The 23,738-nt window shown below is 34.8% G+C and overlaps 1 protein-coding gene across 7 annotated transcripts in view; it reads left to right on the forward strand.

The window, feature by feature from the left end:
- The window catches only part of LOC136037045 (zinc finger protein 184-like), a 52,599-nt gene that overhangs the window by 23,438 nt on the left and 5,423 nt on the right, over positions 1 to 23,738 (forward strand). For 2 of the 7 annotated variants that reach the window (XM_065719463.1, XM_065719464.1), the window contains exons 3-4: positions 2,846 to 2,956; positions 20,330 to 20,512. In XM_065719463.1, coding sequence (XP_065575535.1) covers positions 2,911 to 2,956; positions 20,330 to 20,512 — 229 coding nt within the window. In that variant the 5' untranslated portion in view covers positions 2,846 to 2,910. Of the gene's footprint in view, positions 1 to 2,845; positions 2,957 to 17,371; positions 17,535 to 20,329; positions 20,513 to 23,738 lie in introns of those variants that run through there. The other 5 variants (XM_065719465.1, XM_065719466.1, XM_065719469.1 and 2 more) reach the window with 4 other exon arrangements.

Below are 23,738 nucleotides of genomic sequence, written 5' to 3' on the forward strand. Positions count from 1 at the left end.
ATACGAAGAAGAGTATTATTCAAATGTATGCTTGTGAACCACGAATGCACATTCTTGGCTCAAAGAAACTAGGTATTTTCATTTCAAATCTCGGGATCTGTTAAAAAAATTGCTTAGGGGGAAAAAATTTAGGACGGAGAGGACTAAACGGGGCTGAAATTTAACACAGTCAAAGAAACGTTTTTTTTTATTAAAAGCTCCCAAAAGTATATCTTAATGGTGGGTTAAATTTACCTCTAACGATTTTATGCGAAATACGAAGAAGAATATTATTCAAATGCACGCTTTTCAACCTGGACTTCATTGTCTTGGCTTAAAGAAACGAGACATTTTCATCGAAACCTCGGGAGGTGTTTAAAAAATTATTTGGTTGGGACTGAATTCGAACACTCTGTGAAAGAAATGGGCATTTTCATAAAAAAAGCTCTCAAAAATATCTTCAGTTTGGGTGAACTTTACCTCTAACGGGATTTTGCGAAATACGAAGAATTTTTCTCAAATGTGCGCTCATCAACCAGGAATGCAAAGTCTTGACTCAAAGAAAGGGGGCACTTTCAGTGAAACTTCGCGAGGTATTAAAAGAAATTTTCGACGGATGGGGACTGTCTAGCTCTAAATCAAAGAAACGGGGCATTTTCATTAAAAGCTCTTAAAAATGTATCTTAATGTGGGTTACATTTGTCTCTTACGAGATTACGCGAAATGCGAAGAAGAATTTTATTCAAGTGTGTGCTTGTCGACCAGGAATGCATAGTCCCGGCTCAAAGAGACGAGGTATTTTCATTAAATCCTCTCAGAAATTTATTAATATGGCTTAAATTTACCTCTAATAACAACCTTCTCCTTGGAACTCATTGCTAGAACCCCTGCCTTTCTTTAATTCACGCTTGGTTTTTGCCTATATTTTATCTTGTATCAGCTTTTTTCACGTCCTGTTTTCCCGTTTATTGAATCTTAATTGCTTTTTTCCGTGATTTCATGATTTTTATTACGTTTTATACTAAAAAACTTTTATTTACAATAAATGTTTGTGTCTTTTAGATTTCTTGTTGAGGGATCTAACTTCAATGTAGTTCACTAATGCATTTTAAGTATCTTGTAGCCTATGCACATAGGTTTGTTCATTCAAGATTGCCTCTAACATAATTGTAAAATTTTCTGTTGCAAACAGGAAAAGAAAGACTTTTGATCGTATTTCTAGGTGTACCATTTTTTACCCATAATGATACTCCCGCTTTTAAATTATCTCTGATAGCAGATTCAAGTTCCAATAGAGTAAAAGATTATTGATAAAAATACGCTATGAACAATCTCCAATATTATCTGATGATACACTCTAAAGAATTACCTAATAAGCGGGTGCACATCAAAAATAAACAATTTTTAGTAATCGATTTTCTCTCATTCGTGTCAACTATTGCAGACATAAGAAACACGCGATCCATGGATTTTTCGAAACGTTTCCATTAGAAAGTATTCCCCAAGTCAAAATACTTGGAAGACTTTCCTGGTCCAACTGTCTAGCGCGCCATTCCGTTGTGGGGAAAATATCTTTTGAATCCTAATACGGACAATCTTAATACGGACATCTTGAAATTTCTTGAAACGTCTTGAAGAAACATGTTTTATAAAAGATTTGATAAATATCTTGAAGAAAAATGTCTTATGAAACGTCTTGAAATTTCTAAAGGTCTTGAAAAATGTCTTCAAAAACCTTGAAAACGTTTTGACTGTGAAATTGGATGATAGGGACCCAGTGGAAGTGGATGCTACGACCCCTTTGGAATTGAGTGTTAGGGTCCCCCGTTGGAATTGGATGTTTGGACTCCGTTGGAATTGAATACTAGGGCCCCCGTTGGAATTGACTTATAGGGCCCTCTTTGGAATCGACTTCTATGCCCCCCTGTTTGAATTGGTTACTAAGGCCTCCGGTTGAATTGGTTGTTAGGGGCCCCCCGATTTAAAAGGTTTCTAGGTTAAATTAGGGTCTTCCCGTGGAATTGGTTGCTAGGGAACCGACAGAATTGCTCATTAGAGTCCTTTGTTGGAAGTAACTGCTAGCCCCCTCCTTTCGAACTGATTGTTAGCCCCTCGCCCTTCAAACTGGATGAAAAGGTTCCGTTTGGTTTGTTTGCTAGCCTCCCCCCCCTACTGGAAAGGTTGTCAGGGGTCCAGTGGAATGGCTATCTAGGGGCCCAGCCCTCGGAGGTTCCCCACCAGCAGCTCCTGAAGGTTTTTCCCGGCCCTCACGAGTTTTTAAGCAATCAAAGAAAAAAAAATACCATTATGTAATAGACACCTGCATCTCTTAGCAAACATTCCTTTTTATTTAACAAGCACCTGCATCTCGAAGAAAATTAATAACAGCTGCGTCTTGAGGGGATCACCTTTGAATTTGTTCGTCATCTTAAATCATTAAGGAAGAAAAGAGTAGTTGCTATCGGCATCTTTAATCCTGAAGACTTACTGACTTTCAATAGGGGAAAAAGATGTGTAATTTTGATGGTTAACCACGAGTCGTCTCTTTCTAAGGCATTCATAGGAGGTAGGTGAGATATACCAAGATTATGACTAAACAGGTCTCACTAACCCTATTTCAATTATTTAACCCTCCCCCTGTCCCATCATAGCTGATCTGTCTAATATGGTACCCTTGGACCGTTTACCATACTTTCATCTTCGTTTATATACCTCATATACGAGTACTTCGATGGGGAAAGAGGACTGACCTTTAGAAAGCCCCGGCCTTAGACGCCTGACCTGACCTTAGAAATACGTTTTACATCTTTCACACTACCTAAAAGGCATTTATTGAATTTTATTAACAAAGTTTGCAATTCCCTAGATTAATTTTTGCCGGTGATTCGCTGAACAGGATTTATTCTGGGAACTTATTTTGGATCTAACAAGATGATGGAAGGAATTCGTGATTTTGAGGATCTCGCTATTAAAAAGGGTGAGTTTAATATTTCGTTAGTAAATAATGAAATTTATGAATGAATATTCTTCGTGATGGGAACCAGTGCAGGTAGATGATGAATTACTATTCCTAATGTATTTGTAATCCAAGCAAATGTACTCTGAGTATCATTTTCTTTTCCTTTCCTTTTTTTATCAATGCCAAATCAATTTTGCGCACTTGCAGAGGTGCGTTATGTTAGGGAGTCTCAGCCTTAACTGGGATTAAATTAAAAGAAAATATACTGAAGGAAACAGTGAAGTTGGAACTTAACGAACAAAAACTATTACATCAAAGCTTGTGCGAATGTTAGCACTTTACTGAAAACTCAGCTTGCTTGAGTTTTTTAGAATATACACTAAAAATTTATTGATTTCTTGTCCAATGAAAGATTATTGAGAGCCATATAAATTAGTCTTTTTATTTTCTGCCGGTTACGTAAGGACTTTTTGCTCCCAACTCTGTTCCGTTGGGCCAATTTTGTATTTTAAGTAAAATACTACATTTTGTGAATACGTTTTCGGGAACTTTTTTTATTTTTTATTATTATTTTTCAGGAGTAATTGTATTTATCAAGTTGTCACTTTGAAGAAGATTTAATTTTTTACAGTTATGAAGTATAAAGGCGTCGAATATATTGGTTTTTGCTATTCAAAATTAGATTTAAAATATTGAATTAAAAATTTTTATTTGATTTTCTTAAATTTAGATTTAATGTTTTACTTTTTATAAACTAATTTTATAATGCGTTACTTTTCATAAGCAATTGAGTCTAAAGGCATTTAACAAATTGGTGTTTGATAACCAAGTTCAAAACTGTCGATGCTGTTAAAAATGTCCGTCCAACGCTTTCGCGTTTCTCAACAGAACTGAATACTGGGCGTATATATCTTAGTTTTTGTAAGTAGGCTATTGTTTTGTGTATTTTTTGTAATAATTACTTTTGGCTCATTTTTATATACTTTTACTTTAAATGACATACTTTTTCCATTGCCATTAGAAAACTGTTTGTCTTTAAGCTTCATTAAATAAGAAAAAACAAGTTTTTTCAACTGAAAGTAAGGATCAACATTAAAACTTAAAACGAATTCGTACATGAAAGCGGTTGCCCCCCTCCTCAACTCCTCGCTCTTCACGCTACAGTTTTTCGGCACTTCAAAAAAAAGATACTTATTGTTCTAATTAAACGACCCATGCGTTTCAGGAGTTGTTTGTAAAGAAATGGGACAAAACTTAAACTTTAGCGTAAAGATCAAGGTATTGAGGGGAGGGCAATCTGCCTAATATACATAAGGATTTTATTTGTTTCAAGTTTTAATGCTGCTCCTTACTTTCAGTTGAAAAAACTTGTTTTTTTAGATTTAATTTCTGATCGTTCTTTAAATAACGCCAGGAGACCTGGCTCCACTTCCACGGAAAAATCTTCCTCTCCAAAGACAAATCCTCTGGGTAATTCAATCCAGGTGAAAATTTAAAACGGACAATTACTCTTAACATCTCCACGCCTAAAATTGCATCGGCGAAGAGAAAGTAAGACATATAAAGAAATGTTGTATAGGAATTCTGGAAAATTCAACCAGTGTAAAACTTCCCTTTAAAAGTCCACCCCCTGGAAATTTCCCTTTCCTTGGAAAATTCTCCCCGTGCGAAATACTCCCAACAGAAAATTCATCCTCCCCTCCCCAACCAAAAAATGTATGCATACTTCCCAATAACAAATAAAACAATAGAAAAATGTTATAACTTAAAAACCTTTCCCCAGGAACTGTAGGGGGTCATTTTATCTCTAAAGACATAGTTATTTGGCTTTTCAGCTATGATGAAGAAAAAAGCTATCCAAAAATTTTGATCGAAAATTAAAATGAAATTTTGAAGGAATTTTGAATGAAAAAAGTGGCTTACGAGGAGTCCTAGTTGCCCTCCAATTTCTTGGTCACTTGAAAAGTGCAGTAGTATTTTCATTTCCGTTAGAATGAGCCCTTTCTCGACGTTTTAGACCCACTGGGTCGATACGATCACTCCTGAAAAAGCAAAAAAAAAACAAAAAACAAAGAAACAAATAAACACGCGTCCGTGATCTTTCTTCTGGCAAAAATTACAAAACTCCTCATTTTTGCAGATATGAGCTTGAAACCTCTACAGTAGGGTTCTTTGATGCGCTGAATCCGATGGTGTGATCTTCATTAAAATTTTATGACTTCAAGGTGGTCTTTCTCCCTTTTCTCGAGAATCGGACAAATTTTCTTAGGTTCGTTGGTTTTGATGGGTAAGGCTAAACTTAATGAAACTCATATATTTGGAATCAGCGTAATAACTCAATTCCTTTGATATATCTATTGGTATCAAAATTCCGTTTTCTAAAGTTTTGGTTGCTATTCAGCCGGGTCACTCCTTACAGTGCGTTACCACAAACTGTTTGATTACCCATAAAAATGCAAACAGAGATCATTGAAATATTGATCGTTTTTTCTGTGTTACCAAAAGTACTGTATTCATAAAAGTCTTCAGTTTCATGGTATGTAATTGAAAAAATAGAAAAGGTTTTTTCAAAAAAAGTAAGGAGCAATTTTAGAACTTAAAACAATTATAAACTGCTCTATATATAACGGGGACTGTCCCCTTCTCAACACCTTGCTTATTGAACAAAAGTTTTTTAGTGCTTTGAAAAATCTTATCTTTCTAATTGCATTTTTTTTTAAATGGAAGAAAGCCAAACTTCACAGTAAAGAGTTAGGAGCTAAGGAGAAGACAGCCCCCTTCATATAAAGAAATATGTTCCTTGCTTTCATTTGAAAAGCTCTTTCTTTAAATTTTTGACTGTTTTCCAAATCATACCCAGGACATTCGAGGTACCGGTCCCTTAAATCTCTGATTAATTGCTTTTAAGATGTATAAATCAGTTATAGTACGTTGATTAGAACCGTCCTAAATTTAATTTGCAATATCAATTTTAGATAGAAATTGAATATATTTAATAAATTGGCGGTGAATAGTAATTTTGGTAAAAGTTCCATGTTGATATTACTACTTAAGATTTTCGGTTGGATGAAAAGAAGCAATATTGTTAGCATAAATAGAAATTCTTTGAGATTTTAAATTTTTTACATAACTGAAGCCTGCACAACCTCTACAAGAGGATTTTCTTATCGAAAAGTATAAATAAAGTACTTCTTACAAATAGAAAAAGAAAATAACGCCATTTAAAATGGCTGAAAACTAAGTTACTGGCAGTATTTGCCATCCCAAAGAAGTTTCCTGGCGGGGCTGATGATGACCTGCCTTGCCTTTTCCACCTCTGGGCTGGTAGATATTGGAATGTAACATTTTAGCTGTACAGAGAAACATTTTAATTCATTATTACTCCCGCCCTACCTCTTTCAATATTTAACTGAAACCTTATGAAGAGTAAGCAGTTTGTCCATTACAGTGTTATTTTTAGGAATCTACCCCACCCTTAACCTTAACAATTACTCACCCCCCCCTCTCATTATAGCTGATACGCAATAACAATCACCAGACGTAGCCTAATTTCATTACAAATAAAGCGAATCAACTTGGTTGAATCTAGTACTGCCAACGTGTGGCATTACTTCTTTTGCAACTAAGAAGCCTAAAATTTAGTTATTGATACTTTTAAATCAATAAGCTTTTCAGAATTTTAGATTGATCGCAAATTTGTCATCTTTAGGATAAAGTCGTAGTTTGGTGCCAAAAATGGCAGAAAACAAGACTTTCCCCTGACCTAATCTGTATGACCACTTAAAAAAGAACTTCAATTTACTTTGTAATAAGGTCCCTCCGAATTATATTGGACCTTCGATTTGATACCATCATCCCTGGAAAAAGAAAAAGAAATAAACAGGCATCGACGATGTTTCTTCTAAAAAATTAAATAAAAAAACAAGTTTTTGAAATGAAAGTAAGGAGCGACATTAAAACTCAAAACGAACAAAAATTACTCCGTATATGAAAGGGGCTTTTCCTCCTCGACGCCCCGCTCTTTACGCTAAAGTTTTTTATTGTTTTAAAAAATAGAGTTGCGAGAAAGAATCAAACTTTAGCGCAAGGAGCGGGGTGTCGAGGAGGAAAAGCCCCTTTCATATACGGAATAATTTCTGTTCGTTTTAAGTTTTAATGTCGCTCCTTACTTTCATTACAAAAAACTTGTTTTTTTATTTAATTTTTGAAAGTTTTTGAATTAGTGTATGTTTGATTTTGGCTCTCCGTACATACATTATTAAAATGGTTTAATTTTTAAGGAACGTTTTTATTAGTAAAAAACGTAACTTAAGAATTAACTTACGTAACAAACTTTTATATTCTTATATTTCTTATTATATATATGAGGGGGTTTGTCCTCTCGTTAATACCTCGCTCTTCACACTAAATCTTAAGTTTTGTCCCAATTCTTTAAGAATGACCCCTGAATCAGAAAGGCCGTAGAATAAATAGATGAAATTACTAAAAATAATTTAGCATAACGAGTGAAGTATTTATCTCCTCCTAAATACCTCGCTGTTTACGCTAAAGTATTTTTAGAACCCCTTGTATGCGTAATAATCTCTGTTCGTTTTAAGTTTTAATGCTTCTCCTTACTTTCAATTGAAAAAAAAACTTTTCATGTTTATATTTTCATCTGTTTTTTTTTAATAGTAATGCTAGAAAATCCTCCGCCCTTTTCATTGAATTTTTCTTCCCCCATGAAATATTCCTCCAAGGAAAGATCCTCCCATATAGCCCCCTCCCCTGAACCCCACACCCAAACCAAAAAAGTCCCCCTGAAAACGTCGGTACACTTCCCAATAACCATTACTATATGTAAACATTGGTCAAAGTTTGTAGCTTGCAGCCCCTCCCCCAGGGAGTATGTGGGGGGGGGGGGTAAGTCATCCCCAAAGACATAGTTAATATGGTTTTCGACTAGGAGGAACAAATTTGCTATCTCAAAATTTTGATCCGTTGACTTTGGGAAAAAATGAGCGTGGGAGGGGGCCTAGGTGCCCTCCAATATTTTCGGTCACTTAAAAAGGGCACTAGAGCTTTTCATTTCCGTTACAATGAGCCCTCTTGCAACACTTTAGGACCACTTGGTCGATACGATTACCCCTGGGAAAAAAAAAACAAATAAACACGCACCCGTGATTTGTCTTCTGGCGAAAAATACGAAATCCCACATTTTTGTAGATTGGACCTTAAAATTTTTTCTGTAGGGTTCTCTGATACGCTGAATGCGATGGTGTGATTTTCGTTAAGATCCTATGACTTTTAGGGGATGTTTTCCCCAATTTTCCAAAATAAGGCAAATTGTCTCAGGCTCGTAACTTTTGATGACAAAGACTGAATTTGATGAACTTTATATATTTAAAATCAGCATAAAAATCCGATTCTATTGATATAACTTTTAGCATCCAGATTCCGTTTTTTAGAGTTTCGTTTACTATTGAACCGGGTCGCTCCTTACTACAGTTCGTTACCACGAACTGTTTGAAAAAGCGAAATTTCACATCTTGAAGATTGGAGCTTGAAATCCCTAGGTTCTCTGATGTGATGCATCTAATGAAGGGATTTTCAATAAGATCGCTTGCTTTTTTGGGGGCGATTCCCCTTCTTTTAAATCCGGCAAATTTTTTCAGATTTTTGGTTTTGCGTTGGTAACAAAAAACTCAAAGAATATTTAGAATCAGCATAAAAAGCCAATACTGTCGGTGTAGCAATTGTCATGAGAATTCCATTTTTAGTTTTGGTGAATATTGGTCATAGTCACTTTTTACTTTTTGATAAGATTTTTTATTACTTTTTGATTTTTTGTTTGAACCTGTTCATTTTATATAGTTGAATAGGACAATAAAAACAATGAGGGTTAACTTGACATACGGGTAGTAAGTTTAAATTATGTTTTCCTTTCACTATTCTATCTTTTAATGTTCAAATATATATGGAATTTAAGTTCGAGAGGGAAATTGTCCTGTTTTGAAAGAGGTACATTTTACATAACAGTTATAAATTCAAAGCGTGGTATCTATGCAGGCAGGATTATTTTTAAGTATCGCTTCTTTTTCTGTAAACCGTTCTAAGGCATAGAAAATTGTATAAAGAAAAGTCTATATCTGTTATAATCTACGGAAGTAATAAATCTTCCTGTAATTAAGGTTTGAGTTTGATTATCTTTTAAGATTAAATTCATTATAATTAAATATATTATTGATGAAATAATTTTATTCCTATATCGCTTCATTTTGCATGCAATTTAATTGCTCTTTTTATTTGAGAGCCTTTTCCTAAAAGCATTTAAAAATATTCTTGTTCCTACCAAAAAATTTCCTGAAATATATTCCATATCATCCAACCAGCACTGATATTTTGGCGTCTTCTCCCCCTGGAAAATATCCTGCTGGTGCCGTAGTTTATGGGAATTGTTCATTACATATTTCGCTTGGTTGCACGTTTTGACGCTCCTATGATGTGCCTTTACCCCTCAAACGCTGAAAAAAAAAGACTCATTAGGGTCCCATGCTCTTTTCCGTATCATGGTTTCGTTAATTAAGCTCTACTGTTCAGATAAACGACTGTTCAGTTTTGACCCTTGTTGATAACAGAGCATCCTCAAGAGTGAAAAACCATGTTATGACCAATAGGAGCCCAGAATTGCTCAAAGCCTCCATTCATACTGGAGGTCCCAGAGAATTCTTGCTATCCTGTTCCAAACCGGCTTAAGCGCTTCGTATAGACTTGAGAAGATGTATTTTTATCTGTCCTGCACTAGTTTAGAGGCCATTGATTTTCCTGAAACCACAATAAGTTCGATGATTTTAATAACACGGAAATCTCAGATTGGAATATTACAACGTTAAAAAGCATCTATCATATTTACATTTTGGCTGACGAATTCAGACGTTTTCCACTTGACTTGTTAGGAGTTTCGTAAACTCAAATCTCAGGGGTAGGAAACATGAAATTCGGTGGTATAGAGTTTATTTTATTATGGCAGGAAGGATGGGGTGCATATGTAGTAAATAGAGCTCATGGTAAACAGGAAGTTGCTTAGTCTTTCTTATGTTGGGAAGGAATGCTAGTTGCTCATTTTACGACTAAAAAGCATAAAGTATCTGTCATATTAGTATATGGTCATGTAGAACCGACTGATAGAAATGATAGTAATTCAGATGAACTTTGCTCACAGGTACAGGAACAAACAGAGAAAATCCCAGGTAGGAATGTGCTATTTTTATAATGGGATTTTAATACCCAAGCCGGTAGAAAAAGGGATGGATGGTATCCTAGCCCAGGTGAATTATGAGTGGGAAAAGAAAATAGTAACAGTTGCAGACCTGTTGCAATTTTGTAGGTAGGCTACAACAGTCTAATTATTACCAATACAGTATTTGGTCATAAAATGGCCCACAAGTTTACATGTTACGATGTAAGACGTGTAAAGATGGCTATCATGTAAGACATGTAATACATGTCTTAGACATGTAAGATGGCTAACCTTATTGATTGTAATTGTTAACCGAAGACTGGCAGGATCAATGCAAGATACTAAGGTACATAGAAGTGTTGTTGATAATCTTAAAAGTAAAGATCAGCATTAGTGTCTACGGTTCATCTAAACCTGAAATTTAGGAAGGGTAGGTATGATGATGCTAGACTTCATGATGAGAATTTGAGAGAAAATTTCCAAGAACAAATGAATACTAAACCGGAGAGTCTGAAATTTGTTAGCGTAGAAGATGGATAGATGAATTTTAAGAAAATAGTTCGTTAAGTAGCAGATGGTGTCTTAAAGCGAAAAGTTAGAGACATAGATAGGAATATTGGTGAAGTTCATTTAGTTTTGTGGAGAGGAGGAGGGGGTTATACAGAAAGTATTTGAGTAGTAATTCGTATGAAAATAAGAGAAATACAAGGAAAATAGAGCGAGCACTAAAATACGAATTAAGGAGATGTGAAGTGGAGACCATGGGCAAATTTGCTGAAGACTAAAAGGTGCAGCCAGACAGAATAATAGTAAATATTGTACTGGCTTAAAAAAAAAAAAAAAAAAAAAAAAAAAAAAAAAAAAAAACTGAGAGAGAACATTCAATATGTACTGATCCCAGCTAAAGAGAGGAACAGGGCTGCAATTAGTCATAAGGAAATAGTTAAACAGAGATGGGCAGAACATTTAGAGAATGTGCAAAACCGCTATAAAATTACGGGAAATTATATAGAAAATAATGAAAAAGTTTATGGGACTTCTGGAATTGAAGGAAGAATCATTTTACGAGGAAGAATTAGAGGCAGTTCTAAAATCATTAGATTAGATTCAGAGTCTTGTATATTCTGTTTCACGTTTGCCATCATAGAACTCACGATTCCAGAATTAAATGCGAAGTTACACTAGAATTAATGCATTGTTTGATCTATGTTCTTGATAAACCGAATCTTAACTGAAAAATGACATATGATCTAGGAGCTCGTATGGCTCTCGCCTTTAGTAGAAATGCTCTATTATCTCTATCATTTTGGATAAACTGTTAAAGGCCTAACAAAACCCTTGCCGCGTATCCCTACCTATTTTAAATCCCTACCTAAGTAAGTAGTGAGTAAGTAAGTATGTGAAATGACATCCAGTAACGAAACCCTTCTTGTGTATGTAGTTTGTATTAGTATTAGTTATTGGTTAAATAAATATCGATAGCCAGCGTAGTAATTAGGCTAATAACAAGAGATTTAAACCTCTCCCTCCGTTCTGAGAGGTGGGAATAGCGGCAGACCCCTCTCCTCCCAATAAAAACAATTAGCAGCGCATCTTGTACTTCCTAATAAGCTTTGTTGGGACATGTCGTCCACTTTTAGTAGATATGCTTGTGACAAGAGGTCCGGCTTCCTCTTGATAGAAATAGATCAAATTGATTCCAGATCCTGGACAGGCATGACTAGGATGGTAACTTTTACATCTGACGAAGTTTGGTTAAAATCAGACAACTCATTTTGTTAAATAGATTCCTGAACATGTATGACTAGGATGGTAACTTTAACATCTGACGAAGTTTGGTTGAGATCAGACAACGCGTTTTGTCAAATTGATTCCTGAACAGGGATGACTAGGATGGTAACTGTTACATTTGACCAAGTTTGGTTGAGATCATACAACCCATTTTGTCAAATTGACATAGACAAAGACATAGAATAGACATAGACTAGACATAGTCATAGACAAAGATATAGATATACCAATGCAAATAGATATAGACATACCCATACAAATAGACATAGGCATAGGCATAGACAGAGACATAGACAAACAGGCATGACTAGGATGGTAACTGTTACATCTGACGAAATTTGGTTGAAATCAGACTACCCATTTTTGTAGATACCCTGACTAACAGAATGTATGTGCTTCTCTCTCTGAGAGAAGTCAGATTGCTCTAGGACTTGCAAAATGCAAAACTTGAAATCTAGCTGGTACCTCTCCTCAAGTTTGGTTAGATCGAGTAATCTGTTTCAGTAAATGTCCTGCTGTCAAGACCTTAAGGATCCCCTTCAGGTACAGAGGTCGAATCATGCCTGGAACCAAGAAGGCACAATTTGGGTACCGAATATCATTTTCGGCAGATTTTGTTGAAATCAAACAGTTCGTTCTGAAAGACCTCTGGTTACGAAGATCCAAGTTGTAGATGCTATATTTTTTATTTATTTAAATAATGAAATTGCATCATGTATCACATACAGGAAAAAGTCCTCGACTTTTTCTTAGCTGGATATAGTAGAGTTACTCAAATATAACATCATACACTTTGTATTTCAGTTGTCAATTTTGTCTTTTGTGAATGAACTCTCTTTCCTTATGTCACTTCTTTTTTTCTTTCTTTTGTTGCTTTTTTCCTCTTTTTTCTGTACTTTCTTTTGTTTTGTTTTCTTTCTATTTTTGTCAGGACTAGTTTTTGAATTTTATATGCTTAATCGATTAGTAGTTTAATATGTGTAAATTTTGTTCGTGATTTTCTTACTTTACTCGCCATAGAGCCTTTCTGATTGTGTTATTGATTTTTTTTTAATTTATCTATCTATCTATCCATCTACAGGAATTTAGGACAAATTCCGCATAAATTTTTGGATTTGAAACCGAAGCTCAGTTTTAGACACCCAAACGGTACAAGTTGGATGCTAACTGATTTTCCCTGAAGTTTGTGTGAGATTAAGTATATTCTCCGGTAAGTTTCCGGTGGACAGGAACTTCGCCCTTTTCTTTTGTCTCTCTGACAGAAATCGCGTCTCCGGTCACGATTGTCAAAAAGCACAAGTAAAATAATAGCCTTGCTACCCGCCAGCCTTGGCGCACTTTTTAAATCGATCTACCATCACGACAATTTTCGGTAAGGATAAAAGACTTGCAAAGAAGAGCCTACTAGTGGGGTTATAATTTACAGACAATTACTGTAAAAAAGAAAAAACAATCAGCAATGACTAAAATACGTTATTCATGTAAAATTGACTCATTGTGCTTTTGAAACTTAGTTTCTAATTGTTTTTTTTTTGTTTATTTCATAAAGAATATTCAACAATCATTAGACTGTTTGTAAAAAAATAAATCGTTAATAGACATAGGCCTACTTCGAGTTCAGTATAAAGCCGAAACCCACCCAGAAAGTCATTTTACGAGGTATAGGCTCTTAAAGTTAAGCTGCTAAAATGAAATTACTCACTTACTCTAGGTAGTAATTTGATAAAGGTAATAAAAAATCACAAGAGGTCACGAGAGGTCTGTTTAACGGTTAGAAGAGAGGACCATGTCTCTGAATAGTCTCTTTGGACCTTAGGCGGACTTGTGAATGAGAAATATATATATGTAAGGAAATTTCAACATAGCCACAAAGACAAATGGGTGCCAGAATGCATTCGATTTTTATAATTTGGGCTGTATATTTGCAAATTAGGGTGGTCAGGGGATAAGATTAGGCTACTTTCCCCCTCCCCGCAATGTACAATTAACAACCTTAAGTCAGGGAAATCAATGTAGACAGTAAAGCGAGTATAAGAATGTCACGAAACTTTGACCCATATTATTTTAAAGTCGTTGCTATGCAAAAAGCATATGAGCTCTCAGTCATATATGTATATATATATATATATATATATATATATATATATATATATATATATATATATATATATATATATATATATATATATGCACCAGCCCAGGGATATAATAATTGATGTTTACGTTATTTCCATGTCATATTATATATAGTCATTATATATATAGTCATATTATTATCACACTTGCCAATAAAATCAAAATTACACACTATTACACATTGAATAATGTACGCCGTTTGTAATTTCTCGAGTTCAACTTTCAATAATAAAATTTTTGATTGGTCAGTGAGAGTCGAGATATAAGGTATAATTTTTTAAATGAAAGCCTGGAACAACAGTCTCTTCTATTTTGTCTAGTTTGTTCTAGTTTGTTCAACTTTTTGTAGAAACTTTTCAACTTTTTTTTTATTTGTTCAACTAGTTTGTTCTATCTAGTTTGTTCAACTTTCAATAATAAAATTTTTGATTGGTCAGTGAGAGTCGAGATATAAGGTATAATTTTTTAAATGAAAGCCTGGAACAACAGTTTCTTCTATTTTGTCTAGTTTGTTCTAGTTTGTTCAACTTTTCGTTGAAACTTTTCAACTTTTTTTTTTATTTGTTCAACTAGTTTGTTCTATCTAGTTTGTTCAACTTTCAATAATAAAATTTTTGATTGGTCAGTGAGAGTCGAGATATAAGGTATAATTTTTTAAATGAAAGCCTGGAACAACAGTTTCTTCTATTTTGTCTAGTTTGTTCTAGTTTGTTCAACTTTTTGTAGAAACTTTTCAACTTTTTTTTTATTTGTTCAACTAGTTTGTTCTATCTAGTTTGTTCAACTTTCAATAATAAAATTTTTGATTGGTCAGTGAGAGTCGAGATATAAGGTATAATTTTTTAAATGAAAGCCTGGAACAACAGTTTCTTCTATTTTGTCTAGTTTGTTCTAGTTTGTTCAACTTTTCGTTGAAACTTTTCAACTTTTTTTTTTATTTGTTCAACTAGTTTGTTCTATCTAGTTTGTTCAACTTTCAATAATAAAATTTTTGATTGGTCAGTGAGAGTCGAGATATAAGGTATAATTTTTTTAAATGAAAGCCTGGAACAACAGTTTCTTCTATTTTGTCTAGTTTGTTCTAGTTTGTTCAACTTTTCGTTGAAACTTTTCAACTTTTTTTTTTATTTGTTCAACTAGTTTGTTCTATCTAGTTTGTTCAACTTTCAATAATAAAATTTTTGATTGGTCAGTGAGAGTCGAGATATAAGGTATAATTTTTTAAATGAAAGCCTGGAACAACAGTCTCTTCTATAATAGAATTCTGACAGAAGTTAAGAAAACGCAGTATAAATAGAGAATAGTTGGAAATAAATTGGTGGTGATTAAATTGGTCGATACTATTTATAACTAGCTGCATCTACCTAATATCGACTATCCCAATCTAGTGGGAATACTTTAAAAGTTATTTTGTCTGAAAGAAATCTAAACAGAGACTGTATACTCTCTACTGTTAGTTTATACGCGTCTGAATCTCTATTTTGTCAGGGAGTAACTCGCAAAAATGTGACTAGTAGGTGATCAGTAGGCAGCAGAAAGTTTGACTATGGAATATGAGGTACTCAATTGCGCTGATTACGAATGTGAGTATTATATATTTAACCGGATGGTGCTAATCTTCCAAATTTGAAAAAGTCATGTTTTTTTGCTTTTTAAAAAAATGTTTTCCAAAAACTTGCAACAATGATAATGCAGCGTATTGTAATCGATATCCCTGACTACGATCACTCGGCAATGCTAATGACATTGAAACTCGCAATTTCATTATTTTCTTTCGTAAAAAAAAAAAATCGCTCAAACATTCAAGCCTTTGACGAATAACGAAAAATTATTTCATGAGTGCTTCTAAAAGCAACTGCTAGCTATTGCACACAATGTACATATTAACAAACAAACTTAAAAAGATACCAGCTCACCACGTCAAATTTTTCCTCCTGAGTCTTAATTTACGATAGAAAAAAAAATTTAAAACTACTGAACTAAAAAAGTTAATTATATAGCATAAAAGAAGCATTGTAACATTTCCCACCACATCCACAAAGTCAATGGCACGGTGTACGTCCCGCACATGAACAATTGTCTGTCCACCGCGTGAACGATCAGTACTCAGTGGCCACACTACCTACGAACACCTTAAGAGTGGACACAATTGATCTAATCTTGCCATCCTGGAATGTCCAACTGGGCATCTAGGGGATCTAGAAACTATGGTTTTCGTCGTTTAGCATGGCATTCAAAGTCAGTGTCAAATGGTGTCAAATATTTGAGCTCCCGCTTTGGAGGGTATAAATATATTCAAAAGCCGTAAATAGAGGTAAGGAGGTTTGAATTTTTACCACAGATGGTAAAAATAACTTCCCTGTAAATATAAAGAAAGTTTTCTTGCACAGAAGGATCAAGCCTACTCCTCTTTACCTCTTCCACAAGTAAAGCAATCCATTCCTGCAATCCCCCCCATTTCTGGGTAGCCTTAGCCAAAATTCTTTTTCACTTAGAGAACATAAAACCCACGGTAAATTTATGGCAAACCATAATCGTATAAAGTGCTTTCGTATAAGGCTTTCGTATAAAGTGAAAATAAGTATAAAATCGTATAAAGTGAAAACTTTTTAACCTTACCTAACCTAAACTAACCTTATTATAAATAATTTTAGCACTGAGAAAATGTAGTATTATTTTGTCGAAAACGGCGCGGAGAAAACGTGTATTATTTTGTTGGAAACGACGGATAACTCGTACTTTAATTGAAAATTCGTCCTTTTTAAGAGCTTAAAAAGTGTTTAAACTTGAATTTGTGATAGAAGCGATTATTATATTCGTAAAGAACATAAAAAAGGCATTAAGTGGTATGTTCACTTTATTGGTAAGTCAGTTATATGTACTGTCATAATTTTTTGAAAATTCGTGATTTTTAAGAGCTAAAAAAGTGCTTAAATCTGAATTTAAGGTAGAAGCGATTATTATATTCGTAAAAAGCATAAAAAAGGCATCGAGTGGTATATTCACTTTATACGAAAGCCAGTTATATGGTTTGCTATAAATTTACCAAACCAACTATATCACAGCTCCGAAGTGTACGAAAAAATCAGATGAAAAAAAAAAAAAACAGATCGTTTGGTGAATTCCTAGAAAGTGAATTCCCTAAAGCTCACGGAATCGACCATAAACTTTCCGTTTTTTTATAATCTGAGTGGTATCCTAGTAATAGCTTATAATGATTAAGCAGAAGAAGAAGAATGTCTAAACCATTTGCATTGACATATACAATACCGATACCTCTTTTCTAGCAGTTTGTGTACATAAACTTTAGTATCCGGCTTCTTCTTGTACAGCTCAAACGTTGTTCAAAGCGAGTGTCAATACTTCCAATTCTGCGGAACATCGCTATTTTCTTCGGGTCTTTAAAGCCTTCAGAGACGCAGACCCTTAAAGCTGCTTGCAACACAAGAAGTAAGTTTTCAAATTTGTGAAATGAAAGTTTAATAATTTTTCTTTTGCCTTGGAATTTGATAGTGTCAAGTTTCTATCATCTTGTTTTGAGTGTCTACCTGGAAATGCAGCAAATATTTAGGGAGATTCTCGTGCTCGGGGCAACCACCCAGTCCTTCAACCAGATCATATAGCCTCCTATGGCAAAATATCTAAATATTCTATCTTACCTATCTACAAGGACGTGCAGTTCTTTAAAATCACTGTTAAAGACACAAGTAGAGACGGTTATTTTGCATGGCTCTGGTTTCTCAGCTGTCAGTGGCTGTTGATGTACGGTATTAAGTTTACCTTCTTTGATTGGATCGATTCTCTGATAATTTCCACGGTAACAGGCCACTCATTCAAATTACTTTTTGTTTCCAAATACTCCAAAAGAGTTGACTTGGTTCTTGACTGACCTACAATCTTCCCAGAAATGGTACTTTTTTCAAATATAGAAGTTTCACATAGGAGAAGCTCATGAAACAAAATTCGTCAGATGGTGAAGCCCTGCTCTGCTAGTAATGTCAACACTCACCAATATCTTTTGGCAGTTTAAAGTTCAGAATTGACGGAACTGTTCACAGCATTAAAAGTTCGATTATTTTTTTTTTTTTCATTTCACCACCTCATTACTCATGACCTTGACTTTGCTAAAGACAGCTTTATATCCATTACTCAAGTACTCTGTTTCCAATAGCTCGTACAACGAGGCGAATGTCAGCGAGCTCAATATTGATTTTATCAAGAGCAAGAATATTCAGCGATTCTTCATCACTGCATCGGGTTGAACCTGGATTCCAGATCATACTTCACATTAGCAAATTTTTGTGCTGTTACAGGAAGGGTGATCTTCGTGGTAAGCAGTGTCGAACTCACTTTGAGATACAATACATAGCTCCTCGCTGAATTAAGCTGAGCCTGAGGCACAAAAATGAAGAGTTCAAGTCCACTTCACAAGTTTATCATTATGAACAATCCATTGCAGAATGTCGGATGTACTGTGAGGGTAACTCGTATTTATGGTTCCCAAAACTTGTCGGTTTTGAACAAATACAGGAATTCTCAATTCCAGCCACGGCGATGATGTGGCAGGTTTTTATTTAAGACACTTAATTTTCTCATCAATGGGAGTATCCTTTTTTGATATTTTCAAGTTCTATGGCAAGCCTCCAATTTCATTGAAAATAGTAATACACGATAAATCATTTGACTCAATGCAAAAATCTTCAAAAGGTTCCCAGTACAGAAGAGATATAGCCTCGAGAATTAGGGTATGGGCAGCAAGGGATTTACAATATGGTTTTACACTCATCGCTTTGTTTGTGGTTCCTCCTAGTAGGATTCTAGCCTCATAGATAGTTCTTTTAATGCAGAGCAAGTCATTACATAACCAATCATACCTATAACTTCATTCAAAAATTGAGATCATCCTTTCTGAAGACAACGTCAGAATATGCAGCCTGATTTGTTTGCTCCCACAGCATGAACAGTTTTATATACAGCCTGGTCGCCTGTGACAACCTTTTTCTCTAACCTAGTTGTCTAACCGTTTTCTTGAAAGCTTTAATGGGTTCCTCCACTACTGCCGGGCTAGAGGGTGAGTGTGGAACCACTGTCCGCATTTTGAAGTCACATGCATGTTTTGCAATAGGTAAATCTTACCACACTTTCCTGGCTGAATAAGATTTTAAGATGACAGGGAAGAGTTTCCATTCAATTTTGGAATTTTTGAAAACTCTATTTCTGAAATTTCCATTATTTCTTAAGTTTCACACGTAAAACTTGCCCTCAGTAATTATATCTCTTGCATCAGGCTCCGTTCAAGTAGCAACAAGAGGCTTTTTCCTAGATTCTATTCCTTTGACAGTTTTTCTATTCAGCCAAGTCACGGAGATCCAATGAGACAGGCGTATTCGTGATGGGTAATCACTAATAGTTCAAAAATGAAAGGGGTTACATAGTTTCTATATCACTTATTTTGTAGAACGATTAATTTTTTACCTAGTCAATTAATAGAAAATACACCTCATAAAGGCAAATTGTCAAGGTGGATCAGCATTTTCCCCAGAACGTAATAAAATATGTTATATTTTTGCCGATTTTTTGAAATTAGAGTTGAACAGCAAGAGATAAAGCAATTTTGGGAAAAAAATGTTGAACTTTTGCAATTTCCTTTAATTTGACTAATTATTGTTAGTTTAGAATTAATTATTAATTTTCAGGGAATCTTTGTCAGTTAAGATCGAATTGTAGGGAATCTGAAGAAATGGGGATGTATCACCCATTTGTCGACTCTAATAACTTTGATTTTCAGCATGATTGATTACATCAGATTGCATTATCAAACCTTCTGCTGCTTGGTGATCACCCAAATACTTAAATATCAACATTTTTCTCATGTAGCTCCCTGACTAATTTCTGACTCTATACCTACTGTGTGTACAAAACGACTTAAAGTTTAGTCAATCACTGCAAAATTCTATATACTTATTATATTTACTTAGAAGCAATGGGTTTCCCACTTTCTGCCATCTGGTATACACCTCGGACCACCACGTGTAAAATACGTGCAGTCACGCTTGGCACAGTTTTATCCCGCAAATGGCACGAGCATCCTGGTCTACGTGGTCTCTGAAAGTAGGTGGCCCCTCGCTCGAAAAAAATTCCAACGTGCCCTATTGGAAAAATTCAGCCATATTACAGAGAACAACTTATAAATAATAAAAAAAAATGGGTTTCAAAGAGATGCTAATTTAATTCTATCTTTTCAGAAATCAAGGATGAATTGATTGATCCTCAAACTGATTATCTTTTGGGAACTGCTAACTCTTTTTTGGCAATTAAGCAAGAACCATTAGAAAATATTTCTGCAACAATGCCTCTACATATGTTTAAATCCGTTGAACCTGATTCCAGTCTCTGGGAAACGGAGTCACCACCTTTCAATATGAAAGGTATGTTTTCCAGGTGCAAGTTTTTAAGTGAATGGTTTACAAGCCTAATGGATAATCGCAATTTTAATGTTTACTAATGTCAGAATAGTTTTTCAAATCCCTCATTCCCCGTAGTCAGGGCCGTGACTGACTGACTGAGTGATGCCCTGACTGAGTCACTGTAAACCTTGTTTCGCCTATCCTCCTCTTAGTGAGGCTTTCACAAACGGGATTGTCCTTGTGTTGATGTTTTGTTATTTAGTGTTGTAACTCAACTCAGTCATTTATTAGTTGATCTTTTCTATTAAATGCTTTTAACTCAGTAGAAAATTACTTCTAATTTAATATAAGATTATTTTGTAACCTTTTTAACTTAATAGAGAAGAACTGCCACAAAAAAGTAAATTTCTTGTCAATCTATAGCACAATCTTTTTTCTTTTGAATTACTTAACCATCGTTGTTTTTCTTGTCAATCCCAAGCTTTCTTCAACCATTTAATGAATTACGTCAAAAAAGGCCGATGGTTATCGAGAATTTAGTGTGATATTTGGATACTTTAGACAATTATTTGACATGTTATTTTAAGGTTCTAAAGGTTTAGCTCTCCCTGAAAATACTTCACGTTAAAAATATCCCCCCATGGAACAACCCCCCTGGAAAATGTTACCCCAGAAAATACCCCCTCCCCCGTGCGAGAAATATCCCCCGAAAAAAACATCATCACTGAAAAGAAATTATTCCCGAAAATTTACTTCCCACTGAAAATTCTCCATGAAAATCTCCCTGCAGAAGCCCCCCCCCCCCTCTGAAAACGTCCGTATGTTTTCCAATAACAAATACTATCTATAAGCAATGGAAATATCCCAAAAATTATGTCCTTAAACTTCTACTATGGGGTTTTATGATTATCTTATAGTTTGGAAGGGGGGAGGTATCTCAAATGGTGCCAAAACTTTTACTTGAGGGTCTCATTGAGCCATCAGATAAATGCAGAATTAGTTCTAAGGGAGAGACGAGGGGAGGGTGGAGTTAGAATATGATTAATGATCCCCAGAGCCGAAACCAGGATTTTTGTTTGGGCGGGTACAAAAGAAACTGTAAAAAAACGCTTCAAAAATATTAAATTTATATCTACTCCCATAAGATCTCGGGAATATTTCTGGTTTACGCTGCTATTATGAAAGTAAAGAGTAACATTAAACCTTAAACTGAGCTGAATTTAGTCTATATAGGAGGGGGACTGTCCCTTTCTCATCCACATCTCCACCTCGTGGTCGCTGAAACTTGGGAGGATGCTCATCGGATTGGAAACTAGGCTTCAAGTCCTTTTCTCTTAAGTTAAGAGTGATTGAAGACCAATCAGCCGCATGGGGGGGGGGGCTATTTTTTTCCACTAGGGCTATTTTCCGCGGGGGATAAACGCAAGCCATGCAAATTACGAAGGATTGTAAATCTTTAGGATCTGAACCTTTAAATAATACGAAATTCAATTCCGTCCCCTTTCCCTCTGGCTATGCTTTTTTCTCTACATCTCCCTCCATCTTTCTCTCTCCCCCTCTCTTTCTCTCTTTCTCTTTGACGTTTCCGAAACTTATAAATTTGGCATTATAACTAAGGTTCTAAGACATCATATCTGAGAATCTCGGAAGTTGCATAATATGAAATGATATGATATGTGGCAAGATGGTCTTATGGTACAGAGAAGCTCCCTCGTAGTAATCAATATTTGTGATTGTACCCTTATAATACTACATTTAATGACTTTTTTTATTCCATTATCAATGCTATTTAGTCCATTTTTTTACTTTTTCTACTTTTTCCTGCAATTCCTAATTTATTTAGCTACTCATTATGACTGGGGTCTCTTCCGTACACTTAGTCTATTTATATTAGCAAGTTGAAAGTATGTGTATCTATCTTTGCGCCGGGATTGCTCTTGATATTTGGAAGAGTCAAATTTCCAATTTATGGTCGAACAAATCGTGAAGAGGGGGGGGGGTCAGAATGTTTTTTTTTCAAAATCTAGGGTGTCAATCGTGTTGTTTCATCCAGCTTTTTTTAAAACACCAAAATAAGTATTTGTTTGTGAAAATACAATAATAGTTATTTCCTTTCAATTGAATCCACTGATAGAACTTTTCAGCAAAAACCAGAAATTAAGAGTTGTTGCGCAAAATTGTTTAGGAATGGTCTCAATGATTCACAGAGTATTCAAAACTGGTGTTGAGGTTCTCCAGAGCTGGTCGAACCCACGGGCAAGGTTTGTCAGAAGAGCTGTCATATCACAAAATGAAAAATCAGTGAGTCATCTTTGATTATCCCTATCTCAGACCGGAAATTTTATGTTTGTACAAAGCAAAAAACTTTGTCATTGAAAATTTTTTTTGAATTTGACATATCTTAAATTCAATAAAATATACGATTTTGAAAGTAAGAGTTTCCTTTCTGCCTGAATAATCTTGGGTCAAACCTAGGTTAGACAGCTAAAACTTTGCCATATTTTTGTAGTTTCCATTAGTATTTCATAGGACTTGTATATTTATTGTATAGTATTATTTTGAATAAAATGAAATCAAGGAGTAGCAATTCAAAGGCTCACGTCATTTAAAAAAAAAATACTCTGGTTGTGTTATTGTTTCTTTTCTTATTGTATTGTTAGCTTTTTTTCTTATTTGTTCCCGAGTTGGTAAGCTCAAAAGGTAGAATGCAAATGTAATTGTAACCTTATCCCTTTTCTAGCTCTACAAAAGGGAAAAACAGTATTTTAATTGAAAAGTAATTCAATATTCAGCGTTAATGTCAGAAATTTTATACCTTCCAATTTTACATCCGTGACAAGGGGAAAAGCAATCCAGTTAATGGCCTTTTTTTCTTGTCTTTTTATTAAACTTAATGAGAGAAAATAAATTACTGATTACTGGTCAGGGTCAAAGCTTTGGTTTGAGCTTGGGGGGGGGGAGAATGGGCAGAGAAAATTGGCCGGTATACTGACATATGCAGAGACATAAGGTAAAATAAGACGCCCGAAGTTCTATGGCGTTGGCACACGGTCCCCCTCCCCTCTTAACTGCGTCTCTGCTTCTGGTCCCTCCGTTGCCACTCATCAAGCCTTAGTGTAAATAAGAATTGGAATATAAGAAATTGGGTATACTATAAAATACGTTATAGATCTATATGTTATGTTATATGAAATTACCAGAAATTGAAAGAACGTATTTATAATAAAACTAAAGAGCAATATAAAAC

This window comes from Artemia franciscana, chromosome 16, assembly GCF_032884065.1.
Source record: "Artemia franciscana chromosome 16, ASM3288406v1, whole genome shotgun sequence".
Lineage (NCBI taxonomy): Eukaryota > Metazoa > Arthropoda > Branchiopoda > Anostraca > Artemiidae > Artemia > Artemia franciscana.